At 36.4% G+C, this 15,965-nt stretch overlaps 1 protein-coding gene across 1 annotated transcript in view; it reads left to right on the forward strand.

Moving 5' to 3' along the window:
• Nucleotides 1–366: 366 nt before the first annotated feature.
• Nucleotides 367–15,965, forward strand: part of LOC129393098 (uncharacterized) — a 287,774-nt gene continuing 272,175 nt past the window's right edge. The window contains exon 1 of the mRNA XM_055092065.1: nucleotides 367–1,039. Coding sequence (XP_054948040.1) covers nucleotides 642–1,039 — 398 coding nt within the window. The 5' untranslated portion in view covers nucleotides 367–641. The remainder of the gene's footprint in view (nucleotides 1,040–15,965) is intronic.

Genomic DNA, 15,965 nt, shown 5'->3' on the forward strand with positions numbered 1-15,965 from the left:
GGAATCCCGAGTTCTAGGCCCCCAAGGAGGGTCGCCACTCTTAACTCCCACAGTCAGGGAGCGTTTTACCACCGGCAACCCTGTGAGCCGGCCAGCGTGTTACAGCTCCTTTTGCTCCCGCTGTTTGGCAGGTCCTGAGTTCTCGTCCCCCACCCAGGAAAAATGAGGTTACACTGAGGACAACTGGAGGGTGAGCAAGGTGGAGGGGAGCTTTACTGAAAGAACAGCTCTCAGGAGGCCCAAAGCGAGTAGCTCCTTTCTGCAGGCAGGGCGTCCCAGTGAGTCTCACTGAAACTAGACTCAGAATGGAGGAAGTGAATGCTGATTGGTCTATGGGCAGCCATGGGCGGGCCTGGAAAAAGCACCATCCGGGTAGCGGAGTCCACCCGGAACTGGTGGCGTGGCCCCTAGCCTTTGGGTCATCCCTGGCTTGAAGGTGGGGTTTCACTGGGGACCCAGCTCTTCCCGCCCGGAAACCTCTTAGCCTCCTACCGCCATCAATATACCGGCTGCGGTGCCCAGGCTGTCCACGCTAAGGGGTGCCTACAGGCCCATGCCGAGCCACCCTCAGCCCCGCAGCCTCCCTCACGTTCTCGTTAGGGCCCAGAGTCTGGAGGGGGCTGAGGCGGCTGGAGGCTGGTATGTCAGCAGCCCTATATCACGCACATGTCTGTCTGGGTCGCAACAGTTCCCCGGGCTCAGCCACAACTTTGCTTCACACCAAAGAAAGCCCTGGGAGCAGGGAGAGGCCAGGGAACAGGAGCAAGCACTTCGTAGCCTGCAAGGTCAGGGTGTTTCCCAGGCCCGCAAGAGCACAGGGCTGCCCAGGTCCAGAGCCACAGCTGGGCCGCTGCAACTGCACCTGGGAGCATGGTGGGAGCATGGTGCTCGCGCCCCGCCAGCTCTGTAAGGTGCAGGGTTCTTGCCTGTTTCTGGCTCCGGCTGGTTCTGTGAAGCACGCAGGCCGGACTGCACCTCCCCCACTGCAGCTGGCGCTCTCGCAGTGGCCACTCCAGAGGGGCCACCACTGCCATCAAAAGTAAGTACAATTTGAGAGTTTTGTGATGCTAAATAAACTGAAACATGCCATGTTTTTGGATATATTCTCCTTGAAAACAGGCTGAGTGTTATTAAGTACAATTATAACAAGATATAATAGCACAGCCAGTGTGCAAAATTCAGAAAAAATAAAATGTATATTATATATATATATTTGGTTTATATATAATATATATGCGTGTTTGTGTGTATATATATATGCTTTTTTCAAAACCCAGTTGTATTACCCAATTAAATTATGATTTAAGACCGTCAATGGAAAGAGAAAAAATTAAAATAACAACATTTACAATAGTATCAAAATGTATAGTATTTAGGGATAATTCTGAAAACAATAGGAAACATCTGTACCCTTGAAAGTACAAAATATTGCTGAGATAAATAAAGACCTAAATAAATGGAATGGAATTTCTAAGCTGTAAATCTCAATACTGTTAAGATGTTTACTCCGCCCACATCGATCACCCCAATCAAATCCTAGCTGGATTTCTTCTTTTAGAAATTATCTAGCTGAAATTCTGAAATTCCTTAGATGGTCAAAGGACCTAGAATGGCAAATCACCTTGATAGGCAACAAATTTGGAAAACTAAAAGTACCTAGTTTCAAGACTACGTATAAAATTAGAGTAATTAAGACAATGTAGTACTAATAAAGAAGTATGCATATATGATCAGCTAGTTTTTTAACATAAACATAATATTTTACTATTTTTAATCCAAGTTTGTAGAAAAATTTGTTTTATTTTCTTTATTTTAACATTATTAAATTAACATGTCTGTGTTTTTATACTGCCATCGTATTTACATTATTAGATTGCTACCTTATAAATTTTCATATAATCTAAAGGTTTTAATGTAAAATGTTCATGATGTTAAGATGTACGTATTATAAATTGCAGAATTGAGTTTTTTTTTTTTAAGTTCTGGGATACATGTGCAAAACGTGCAGGTTTGTTACATAGCAGCATGGTGATTTGCTGCACCTATCAACCTGTCATCTAGGTTTTAAGCCTCACATGGATTAGGTATTTGTCCTAATGCTCTCCTTCCACTTGTCCTCCACCCCCGACAGGCCCTGGTGTGTGATGTTCCCCTCCCTGTGTCCATGTGTTTTCATTGTTCAACTCCCACTTATGAGTGAGAACATGTGGTGTTTGGTTTTCTGTTCCTGTGTTAGTTTGCTGACAATGATGGCTTGCAGCTTCATCCATGTCCCTGCAAAAGGAATGAACTCATTCTTTCTTAGGGCTGCATAGCATTCCATGGTATATATGTGCCACATTTTCTTTATCCAGTTTATTGTTGATGGGCATTTGGGTTGATTCCAAGTCTTTGCTATTGTAAATAGTGCTGCAGTAAACATATGTGTGCATGAGTCTTTATAGTAGAATGATTTATAATCCTTTGGGTATACACCCAGTAATGGGATTGCTGGGTCAAATGGTATTTCTGGTTCTAGATCCTTGAGGAATTGACACACTCTCTTCCACAATGGTTGAAGTAATTTACACTCCCACCAACAGTGTAAAACATTCCTATTTCTCCACAGCCTCACCAGCATCTGTTGTTTCCTGACTTTATAATAATCACCATTCTAACTGGCATGAGATGGTGTCTCATTGTGGTTTTGATTTGCATTTCTTTCATGACTATTGATGATGAGCTTTATTTTATATGTTTGTTGGCCATATAAATGTCTTCTTTTGAGAAGTGCCCGTTCATATCCTTTGCCCACTTTTTGAGGGGTTGTTTTTTTTCTTGTAAATTTGTTTAAGTCCCTTGTAGATTCTGGACATTAGACATTTGTCAGCTGGATAGATTGCAAAAATTTTCTCCCATTCTGTAGGTTGCCTGTTCACTCCGATGACAGTTTCTTTTGCTAACCAGAAGCTCCTTAGTTTACTTTGATCCCATTTGTCAATTTTGGCTTTTGCTACAATTGCTTTTGGTGTTTTAGTCATGAAGTCTTTGCCCATGCCTATGTCCTGAATGATAGTGCCTAGATTTTCTTCAAGGGTTTTTATGGTTTTAGGTTTTACATTTAAGTCTTTAATCCATCTCGAGTCAATTTTTGTATAAGACGTAAGGAAGGGGTCCGGTTTCTGTTTTCTGCCTAAGCCTAGCCAGTTTTCCCAGCACAAGTTATTAAATAGGGAATCCTTTCCCTATTGCTTGTTTTTGTCAAGTTTGTCGAAGGTCAGGTGGTTGTTGATGTGTGGCGTTATTTCTGAGATCTCTGTTCTGTTCCATTGGTCTATATATCTGTTTTGGTACCAGCACCATGCTGTTTTGGTTACTGTAGACTTGTAGTATAGTTTGAAATCAGGTAGCGTGATGCCTCCAGCTTTGCTGTTTTTGCTTAGGATTGTCTTGGCTACATGGGCTCTTTTTTGGTTCCATATAAAATTTAAATTAGCTTTTTCTAACTCTGCAAAGAAAGTCAATGGTAGCTTGATGGGAATAGCATTGAATCTATAAATTACTTTGGGCAGTATGGCCATTTTCACAATATTAATTCTTCCTATCCATAACCATGGATTTTTTTTTCCATTTATTTGTGTCTTCTCTTATTTCCTTGAACAGTGGTTTGTACTTCTCCTTGAAGAAGTCCTTCACTTTCCTTGTAAGTTGTATTCCTAAATATTTTATTCTCTTCATAGTAATTGTGAATGGGAGTTCACTCATGGTTTGGCTGTCTACTTGTCTATTATTGGTGTATAGTAGTGCTTGTGATTTTTGCACATTGATTTTATATCCTGAGACTTTGCTGAAGTTGCTTATCAGCATAAGGAGTTATTGGGCTGAGACGATGCGGTTTTCTAAATATACAATCGTGTCATCTGCAAACAGAGACAATTTGACTTCCTCTCTTTCTGTTTGAATACCCTTTATTTCTTTCTCTTGCCTGATTGCCCTGGCTAGAACTTTCAATAGTATGTTGAATAGGAGTGATGAAAGAGGGCACACTTTTCTTGTGCTGCTTTTTAAAGGGAATGCTTCCAGCTTTTGCCCATTCAGTATGATATTGGCTATGGGTTTGTCATAAATAGCTCTTATCATTTTGAGATATGTTCTATCAATACCTAGTTTATTGAGAGTTTTTAGCATGAAGGGATGTTGAATTTTATTGAAGGCACTTTTCTGCATCTATTGAGAAAATCAAGTGGTTTTTGTCCCTGGTTCTGTTTATGTGATGGATTACGTTTTTTGATTTGCATGTATTGAACCAGCCTTGCATCCCAGGGATGAAGTGACTTGATCGTGGTGGATAAGCTTTTTGATGTGCTGCCGGATTCGTTTTGCCAGTATTATATTGAGGATTTTTGCATCGATGTTCAACAGGGATATTGGCCTGAAATTTTCTTCTTTTGTTGTGTCTTTGTCAGTTTTTGGCATCAGGGTGATTGATGGCTTCATAAAATGAGTTAGGGAGGAGTCCCTCTTTTTCTATTGTTTGGAATAGTTTCAGAAGGAATAGTACCAGCTCCTCTTTGTACCTCGTGATACAATTCAGCTGTGATTCTGACTGGTCCTGGGCTTTTTGTTTTGTAGGCTATTAATTACTGCCTCAATTTTAGAACTTGTTATTGGTCTATTTAGGGATTCAACTTCTTCCTGGTGTAGTCTTGGGAGGGTGTATATGTCCAGGAATTTATCTTCTTCTAGATTTTCTGTTTTATTTGGGTAGATGTGTTTATAGTATTCTCTGATGGTAATTTGTATTTTGTGGGATCAGTGGTGATATCTCTTTTATCATTTTGTGTGTGTGTGTGTGTGTCTATTTGATTCTTCTCTCTTTTCTTCTTTATTAGTCTGGCTAGCGGTCTAACTATTCTGTTAATCTTTTCAAAAAAACAGGTCCTGGATTCATTGATTTTTTAAGGCATTTTTTGTGTCTACATCTCCTTCATTTCTTCTCTGGTCTTAATTATTTCTTGTCTTCTGCTAGCGTTTGAATTTGTTTGCTCTTTGTTCTCTAGCTCTTTTAATCGTGATGTTAGTGTGTCGATTTCAGATCTTTCCTACTTTCTGATATGGGCATTTAGTGCTATAAATTTCCCTCTTAACAGTGCCTTTGCTGTGTCCCAGAGATTCTGGTATATTGACTCTTTATTCTCAGTGGTTTCAAAGAACTTCTTGATTTCTGCCTTAATTTCGTTATTTACGCAGTAGTCACTCAGTAGCAGGTTGTTCAGTTTTAGTGCGGTTTTGAGTGAGTTTCTTCATCCTGAGTTCTAATTTGATTGTACTGTGTTCTGACAGAATGTTTGTTAGCTAATTTTTAAAAAAGTTTTTAGACAATTCATGGGCATAAGGATAACATTTTGAACAAATGCTGCTGAGACAATTAGATATCCAAGTGTGTGTGCATGTTTGTCTGTTTGTGAATTTAGGTACTTCACACCTGAGAGGTATGAGTGTGCATTACAAAGTTCACTAGGAAGTTTTGGGACTTTTGGACATGTTTATTATCTTGTTTATGATGATTATTTAATGGGCACATGCATATGTCAAAATCATGTCATTTACACTTTGAATATGTGCAATGTGTTGTATTTTAATTAAACATAAATAGATGTAAAAATGTTATTAATATATACACTTGCTATGCTTTTATTCATTTTACTGTATATATGTGTAAATCTTCAGATAGAAAACCCAATGAAGAGATATATTTTATAAAGTAAAAAAGAAAAATATAGGTAAGAGATTACTAAGATTTTTTTTTAGTGCAATGCTGGGTTTGTCTTACTATTGAGAGGCATTTTTTGTGCAGAAATAGTAGAAAAGATGAAAAATTCTCTCCAGTAGAAGAGAAATTTATTTCTGTCCAATGAAACAGATAACTACCAAAGATTATGGCTTCTGGCTATGTTGGATACTAACCAGTGTTGGAACTAACTAATAATCTTACCTCAACATTGGCTATAAAGCAATTTTAATGTTCCTTGTAATGATGTTAATATGTTACTGGAACCCGAATCACTTAATGAGTTGAATAACATCTTTGATACAAATTTATTTTATATTTGCATTAGAGTCATAATTTTACCTGTTAGAAAATTATACTTTAATAAATAAGGTAATTAAACATATGAAATTGTATGTTTTTTAATGTTGCAACTGTGGTGTGACTCCTTATGCATATTTAAACCCTTATTTGATTAAGGATAGCAAATACAGAATAAACTACTGTAGTAGAAGTGTGAACAGAACTGTTGAAAGGTTTTAAAAACTGAGCTGGAGCTAGGGACCCATGCTGCCTTTTTTATGTCTAAAATATCTGATTGAATGAAAGTTTCTTTGAACATTGTTTGAACCTGTGGCATAATAAATAGTATATTATGCTTTAGAAGCAAGTACATCATTAAAATCATTGTAATAAAAATTCACATATGTATAGATCTATTAGTTTGTCTTAATTTTGATCAGCATGAAAAACAATAATACTTTTATATTTTTCTGGTATACTGCCAAATTGCAATGAAACAGCATTCACTTTACACTTTTGAGAAACCAATTTTAAATTTCCAGCTTCCAGCAGGTTTTCTGTTATGACTCGAACTACAATATCTTTCAAAACACCACAGTCCTTACAACTTACAAGCTATATATATAGGCAACTTGTTTCAAGTGCAAATAAACTCTACTTCCTCATATTTTGCAGGAACCTTCAGCTGTTTGCATTTGCTACTCAAAGGCAAGGGTTAAATTGAATTAAACTACTCTCAAATGTCACATGAGGGAGAAAACTCTTTTCTCCTTTATCCCAGCACTTATAATTTTTATTCAGGAGTTAATTTATTCAAGCTACCATAATGTGGTGGTTAACCATATAAACGGTAAGTAAACTGTACACTCAAATAATCACTAACAAATATTGTAACATTTTAATAAAATAATGTATGATTTAGTCATTTCCATTTTTAAATTTCTATAGACTATAATAATAATACCTATCAAATAAATTATGAAAATTCAATTTAAAAATATTTGTTATAGTAGTATGGCTAACTAGATAACTTGCAAACAATCCTAAATAAATAAACATGCACAAAATATTAAGTAAAATTAAATATACATATATATGCCCATAAATATATATGCCTGCCCATTATCACCATTGTCTGAAGTTTGTTTCCTCCCATAATTTGTGCATTGAAACCCAGTCTCCAATGTAATAGTACTAAAAGATAGGTTTTTGTGGGAGATGGCTAAGTCATGAGGACAAAACCCTCATGGATGAGATTAGTACTCTTACCAAAAGAGGCCCAAGGGAGTTTTTTGTCCCTTATGCAATGGGAAGTCTCAGCAAGAAGGCACTATCTATGAGAAAACCGGCCTTCGCCAGACAAGAAATTTGCATGTCCATTATCTTGGACGTCCCAGTCCCAAAAACTGTAAGAAATAAATTTTTGTTCTTTATAAGCCACTCAGTTTATGATATTTTTGTTATAGCAGCCCTAAGACGAGTATATGTGTATCTACTTGTATGTATGAATCTCTGAATGTATATGTATGTGTGTATATATATACACACACATACGTATGTATACATATGTACATGTATTCATGTATATATGTCTTGTATATAATATATATGCAAGTACAGGTATGTACAACATGTAGAAACAAGTACATATATATATATATACACTATAGTGTGTGTGTATCTAATAACACATTGGGAAGCCAGTGTCAAAGAATCCACAGGAGCACAATCCAAAGTTATAGATATCTTGGAGGTAAGGAACTCTTTATGTGCCTTTTTTTTTGAAAAAAAAAAAAAAAGGTAATCTTGATCCTAGTAGCTTAGGAATTTGAGACAGAATAGTTATGATTTTCCCCGAATGAGTTGTTTAATACACATAAAGCTTAGACCATTAAAAGGATACATTTTCATGGGAACGTAAATGAGAAATTTACACAAATCATAGGAGAATATGGAAAAAAATATATCTTTACTTTGGAACTGAGTAGGGAAAAGTAAATTACTTCTGAAATTTCTAAACATAAGAGATACCACATCTGAGATTTTTTGTGCAGGTTTATTCTACCTGGTCTGAAAGTCTCCAGCAGAAAAATACAATTTACAGTGGTTGCAGTTTGGTAGTGCTTCTGGAAGATTAGTAGCAGCAGTCTTAAATCCTTGTGGAGCACAGCTTCATCCAGTTCTCAAGGAAATACCCATGTATAAACTTTTAAAGATAAACCACCATTCACAGTTAAAACAGCAATAACAGTAAAAACAACTATGATAATTCAACATGAAAAGTCAGAGGACAAACAGTAACAAGAGATACCAAGAAACGATCCACAAAGACATCAAGAGAGTTGATAAACACTACATGTAAAAAAAGTGTCTATATATTCAAAATTAACAGAAAAACTTGAAAATATAAGAAGGTTCAAAAATCCATGAAAAATAACCATGATTTGAAAGTAAAAAAATTCAAGATTCTTGACATAAAAATATAATTATTGTAATTAAAAGCATAATGCAGAATTCTGCTTCTAAGTAAGACATAGTATATCATGGTGTGCCATGAACTAAAAAAGGAGCAAGATAAATTTATAAAAATCATATTATCGTATTACAGTTCATGAAGGGCTATGAGAGCAAGAAAAACTAAATAATTTTAAAATTTTAGAGAGGATAAACTTTTGTAAAATGAACAAGTATTTTCATGTATTTTTTCCCTGTGGACATTTGCTAATTTCAGGCATCATCTGAAGTTTGGGCTTGGTTTGGAAAGACCTCTGATGGGGTTAAGGGAAATCAGTAAATCTGGTAGTAGTTGTAAGGAACTGGAATGTAAATTGTAAAAGTAAAAGTACCACAACTGAAAACTCACTAGTTTTTTTATGGGCTATTTGTTGATTTGTGAATCTGTATCGGAGACTGGAAAGCTAGGCTAAATGTAAATGAAAGGCAGAATGAAATCTCCTGCAGTCTTTTGACGACTAGATAAGAAAACAACAATCTGACGGAAGAGGACTTCCTCAAGCATAGGCTGGTTTTTCACTTAAAAATGTGTCAGATTTTGAAATTTAGTGGTCAGAAACCTGGAGAATTGGGATGAACAGATGAAGAACAAAATTATATTTCTCATAGTGTTTTATGGCTGAAGGGAAGTAAACCTGTGAACTTTTAATTAAAAACTGAGAATCATATATTAGGAAATGTGTGAACAAAACATACATTAGTCTTCCTAAAACTGCAAACAAAATATTACAAAAGTCAAAATAAACCTGACCATTTTGAGATTATCAGTTCCTTGCTTCTCTAACATATGAATGAACAAATCTTCCCTGGTGCATGACAATATGATGGGGGCGTATTTTATATATGTAATTTCACCATACATAATAATTTAACTAGATGTATGAAGAAGCAAGAACCTATTAACAATAAGAGAAAATATAAACAATAGAACTAGACCCACAAATGACTCAGAGGACTTCTTTTGCAGAAAAATACTTTAAAGTAACTATGATTAATATGTTCTAACAATACAGAATGATAGACAAACTAAACAAACATTGATCAGTTCACATATAATTATAGTAAAATAATAAAAAAGATAACCTTGAAAAAGAGAAAACTGAATTTGATTGCAATGGTTTAACTAGTATTAGACTTGACCTTCTCTAAACAACATGAAAATTTCAGAAAACATGTTTTCAAACTTCAGACAGCCAGAAGGCTCGGAGAGGGATCTCCGAGTTTTCTGCCTAGAAGCACTTTCTGGACTTCAGAACAAGAAGGAAGAATACAAGCAGAACAGGGCAATCACACTGAGTTTTAAGAGTCAGAGTTTGTAGTTTAAAAAGCCTGAGCTAGCTGGATTTCCAGGAAAGACTAAAAAATAACTGAGAAGTATATGTAAATGAAAGACTAGAAATCTGTATAGATTTCCCTGAGAATGCTGCTGAATACCAGGGTATAATTAACAGGAAGAATCATCATGCAGATCCACAAAGCACTATCAGAAAGCCGTAAAATGAAGAATTTGTAAATTATTCACAGAACAGAGACATTTTAAACACTTAAAATATTGTATTACTAAGAACTACAATATTCAAAAATATTCATTATTTAGGATATGCTTATTGGACTGCAAATAATAAAATATTGTAGAGAAATTACAAAAGATACTTTAACACAAAGTCCAATTTACCTCCCCGTTAGAATGCATGGTCTCTATAAACAAAAACCTTGTTGAATCATCAATAACTTTAATATTACATTGTGCATAGCAATTACTTAAAAATTTTTCTGTTGCATGAAACACTAATAACTATGTTGTTCTATTTTATAGAATATATGTATATAATTATGTTCAGTAATACTATGGACTATCATTTTTAGTTACCATTGCCAGATTCCTTATGGGATTCTCAACTTTCTAAAAAGCATTCTTAAAACAATTAATTGACTTACCTGGGTCACACACATGTTAATAGAAAATCAACATTCAAACTATAGAAACATGATTCAATAGAAACTTTTTAGTACATTGAACATCCATAGTCGATTACAATATATATACACTTATATTTATCAAGAAGTGTAATCCAAATAATTAGTTTATTTAAAAAATACATCCAAGTAACAATGGTAGTTTTTAACCTATCAGTATGGTAAGTTGGAGCACCTGAAAATCTTTCTTGAAATTAGTCATATGAGTACATTGGTTAAAACTCGTTTTATCCTAAAATAATATATATCCTATAGTAGATAAACTTCTAATTTACTTTTCAACTTGCCTGTATAAGTGTGTATATTCCATCACTGAGTTAGTAAAACTTGTCTGATAATGTTTTACATGATAGACACTTTTCTATTTTAAATAATAAGTAATTGTTAGCAATATCCTCAATTTATGACATAAGCTAAAAGTATGTTTTATTCTATAAAAAATTTCACATATGATACATTTAATTTTCAAAATTACAAAATATATATGTAAACTTTGTTCACAAAATTATTACAAATGCTGTTTTCTGGTATACCATAATAAATGGAATTTTTAATTTTTAGTAAATGAATTCAAATGTTAAGAATGCTACATATACTATTTTAAAAAGAGAAATTGGAAACTAAATATCTAAAATTTTGATGAGTTTACTTTAAACAAATTGTATAATCATAATTGAGAGTAAACATTCATATAATTTCAAAACTAAGGAACATACACCATTAAACTAGGAGATCAGCTTGAACACAGCTGAGATAACAGCTTTCTGAGTAATGTAGTCAGCTCAACATCAAAAGTAGTGGTTGTAGGCACTCATATTGCCTTTCCACGATGGCGGTCTCTCCAGTTTTCTTCCCAAATAGGACTCAAGATGTTCTTTTGTCTCCACTATTCTGTTGTCTACATTTAGGATCTCTATATTGCTCAACTGGATTATTGCAATAAGCTCCAACTATATATCTATCTATATGTAAATCTATATATCTATCTGCCTCTACTGTTTGTTTGCAGTTTGCATAATTTGCATAACCACCATAGTTAGCTTCTTAAAACATATAGTGTTGTTCTTTTTTTTTTTTTTATACTTTATGTTTTAGGGTACATGTGCACACTGTGCAGGTTAGTTACATATGTATACATGTGCCATGCTGGTGCGCTGCACCCACTAACTCATCATCTAGCATTAGGTATATCTCCCAATGCTATCCCTCCCCCCTCCCCCCACCCCACCACAGTCCCCAGAGTGTGATATTCCCCTTCCTGTGTCCATGTGATCTCATTGTTCAGTTCCCACCTATGAGTGAGAATATGCGGTGTTTGGTTTTTTGTTCTTGCGATAGTTTACTGAGAATGATGATTTCCAATTTCATCCATGTCCCTACAAAGGACATGAACTCATCATTTTTTATGGCTGCATAGTATTCCATGGTGTATATGTGCCACATTTTCTTAATCCAGTCTATCATTGTTGGACATTTGGGTTGGTTCCAAGTCTTTGCTATTGTGAATAATGCCGCAATAAACATACATGTGCATGTGTCTTTATAGCAGCATGATTTATAGTCCTTTGGGTATATACCCAGTAATGGGATGGCTGGGTCAAATGGTATTTCTAATTCTAGATCCCTGAGGAATCGCCACACTGACTTCCACAATGGTTGAACTAGTTTACAGTCCCACCAACAGTGTAAAAGCGTTCCTATTTCTCCACATCCTCTCCAGCACCTGTTGTTTCCTGACTTTTTAATGATTGCCATTCTAACTGGTGTGAGATGGTATCTCACTGTGGTTTTGATTTGCATTTCTCTGATGGCCAGTGATGATGAGCATTTTTTCATGTATTTTTTGGCTGCATAAATGTCTGCTTTTGAGAAGTGTCTGTTCATGTCCTTCACCCACTTTTTGATGGGGTTGTTTGTTTTTTTCTTGTAAATTTGTTTGAGTTCATTGTAGATTCTGGATATTAGCCCTTTGTCAGATGAGTAGGTTGCGAAAATTGCCTCCCATTTTGTAGGTTGCCTGTTCACTCTGATGGTAGTTTCTTTTGCTGTCCAGAAGCTCTTTAGTTTAATTAGATCCCATTTGTCAATTTTGTCTTTTGTTGCCATTGCTTTTGGTGTTTTGGACATGAAGTCCTTGCCCATGCCTATGTCCTGAATGGTAATGCCTAGGTTTTCTTCTAGGGTTTTTATGGTTTTAGGTCTAACGTTTAAGTCTTTAATCCATCTTGAATTGATTTTTGTATAAGGTGTAAGGAAGGGATCCAGTTTCAGCTTTCTACATATGGCTAGCCAGTTTTCCCAGCACCATTTATTAAATAGGGAATCCTTTCCCCATTGCTTGTTTTTCTCAGGTTTGTCAAAGATCAGATAGTTGTAGATATGTGGCGTTATTTCTGAGGGCTCTGTTCTGTTCCATTGGTCTATATGTCTGTTTTGGTACCAGTACCATGCTGTTTTGGTTACTGTAGCTTGTAGTATAGTTTGAAGTCAGGTAGTGTGATGCCTCCAGCTTTGTTCTTTTGGCTTAGGATTGCCTTGGCGATGTGGGCTCTTTTTTGGTTCCTTATGAACTTTAAAGTAGTTTTTTCCAATTCTGTGAGGAAAGTCATTGGTAGCTTGATGGGGATGGCATTGAATCTGTAAATTACCTTGGGCAGTATGGCCATTTTCATGATATTGATTCTTCCTACCCATGAGCATGGAATGTTCTTCCATTTGTTTGCATCCTCTTTTATTTCCTTGAGCAGTGGTTTGTAGTTCTCCTTGAACAGGTCCTTCACATCCCTTGTAAGTTGGATTCCTAGGTATTTTATTCTCTTTGAAGCAATTGTGAATGGGAGTTCACTCATGATTTGGCTCTCTGTTTGTCTGTTGTTGGTGTATAAGAATGCTTGTGATTTTTGTACATTGATTTTGTATCCTGAGACTTTGCTGAAGTTGCTTATCAGCTTAAGGAGATTTTGGGCTGAGACAATGGGGTTTTCTAAATATGCAATCATGTCGTCTGCAAACAGGGACAATTTGACTCCCTCTTTTCCTAATTGAATACCCTTTATTTCCTTCTCCTGCCTGATTGCCCTGGCCAGAACTTCCAACACTATGTTGAATAGGAGTGGTGAGAGAGGGCATCCCTGTCTTGTGCCAGTTTTCAAAGGGAATGCTTCCAGTTTTTGCCCATTCAGTATATTGGCTGTGGGTTTGTCATAGATAGCTCTTATTATTTTGAAATACGTCCCATCAATACCTAATTTATTGAGAGTTTTTAGCATGAAGGGTTGTTGAATTTTGTCAAAGGCTTTTTCTGCATCTATGGAGATAATCATGTGGTTTTTGTCTTTGGTTCTATTTATATGCTGGATTGCATTTATTGATTTGCGTATGTTGAACCAGCCTTGCATCCCAGGGATGAAGCCCACTTGATCATGGTGGATAAGCTTTTTGATGTGCTGCTGGATTCGTTTTGCCAGTATTTTATTGAGGGTTTTTGCATCAGTGTTCATCAAGGATATTGGTCTAAAATTCTCTTTTTTGGTTGTGTCTCTGCCCGGCTTTGGTATCAGAATGATGCTGGCCTCATAAAATGAGTTAGGGAGGATTCCCTCTTTTTCTATTGATTGGAATAGTTTCAGAAGGAATGGTACCAGTTCCTCCTTGTACCTGTGGTAGAATTCAGCTGTGAATCCATCTGGTCCTGGATTCTTTTTGGTTGGTAAACTATTGATTATTGCCAAAATTTCAGCTCCTGTTATTGGTCTATTCAGAGATTCAACTTCTTCCTGGTTTAGTCTTGGGAGAGTGTATGTGTCGAGGAATTTATCCATTTCTTCTAGATTTTCTAGTTTATTTGCGTAGAGGTGTTTGTAGTATTCTCTGATGGTAGTTTGTATTTCTGTGGAATCGGTGGTGATATCCCCTTTATCATTTTTTATTGCATCTATTTGATTCTTCTCTCTTTTTTTCTTTATTTGTCTTGCTAGTGGTCTATCAATTTTGTTGATCCTTTCAAAAAACCGGCTCCTGGATTCATTAATTTTTTGAAGGGTTTTTTTTTTTTTTTTTTGAGACGGAGTCTCGCTCTGTCGCCCAGGCTGGAGTGCAGTGGCGCGATCTCGGCTCACTGCAAGCTCCGCCTCCCGGGTTCATGGCATTCTCCTGCCTCAGCCTCCCGAGTAGCTGGGACTACAGGCGCCCGCTACCACGCCCGGCTAATTTTTTGTATTTTTAGTAGAGACGGGGTTTCACCGTGTTAGCCAGGATGGTCTCGATCTCCTGACCTCGTGATCCACCCGCCTCGGCCTCCCAAAGTGCTGGGATTACAGGCGTGAGCCACCGCGCCCGGCCGAAGGGTTTTTTGTGTCTCTATTTCCTTCAGTTCTGCTCTGATTTTAGTTATTTCTTGCCTTCTGCTAGCTTTTGAATGTGTTTGCTCTTGCTTTTCTAGTTCTTTTAATTGTGATGTTAGGGTGTCAATTTTGGATCTTTCCTGCTTTCTCTTGTGGGCATTTAGTGCTATAAATTTCCCTCTACACACTGCTTTGAATGTGTCCCAGAGATTCTGGTATGTTATGTCTTTGTTCTCGTTGGTTTCAAAGAACATCTTTATTTCTGCCTTCATTTCGTTATGTACCCAGTAGTTATTCAGGAGCAGGTTGTTCAGTTTCCGTGTAGTTGAGTGGTTTTGAGTGAGATTCTTAATCCTGAGTTCTAGTTTGATTGCACTGTGGTCTGAGAGACAGTTTGTTATAATTTCTGTTCTTTTACATTTGCTGAGGAGTGCTTTACTTCCAACTATGTGGTCAATTTTGGAATAGGTGTGGTGTGGTGCTGAAAAAAATGTATATTCTGTTGATTTGGGGTGGAGAGTATCGTAGATGTCTGTTAGGTCCGCTTGGCGCGGAGCTGAGTTCAATTCCTGGGTATCCTTGTTGACTTTGTGTCTTGTTGATCTTTCTAATGTTGAAAGTGGGGTGTTAAAGTCTCCCATTATTAATGTGTGGGAGTCTAAGTCTCTTTGTAGGTCACTTAGGACTTGCTTTACGAATCTGGGTGCTCCTGTATTGGGTGCATATATATTTAGGATAGTTAGCTCTTCTTGTTGAATTGATCCCTTTACCATTGTGTAATGGCCTTCTTTTTCTCTTTTGATCTTTGTTGGTTTAAAGTCTGTTTTATCAGAGACTAGGATTGCAAACCCTGCCTTTTTTTGTTTTCCATTTGCTTGGTAGATCTTCCTCCATCCTTTCATTTTGAGCCTATGTGTGTCTCTGCATGTGAGATGGGTTTCCTGAATACAGCACATTGATGGGTCTTGACTCTTTATCCAATTTTCCAGTCTGTGTCTTTTAATTGGAGCATTTAGTCCATTTACATTTAAAGTTAATATTGGTATGTGTGAATTTGATCCTGTCATTATGATGTTATC

The sequence above is a fragment of the Pan paniscus genome, chromosome 11, assembly GCF_029289425.2.
Source record: "Pan paniscus chromosome 11, NHGRI_mPanPan1-v2.0_pri, whole genome shotgun sequence".
In the NCBI taxonomy this organism is placed as follows: Eukaryota; Metazoa; Chordata; class Mammalia; order Primates; family Hominidae; genus Pan; species Pan paniscus.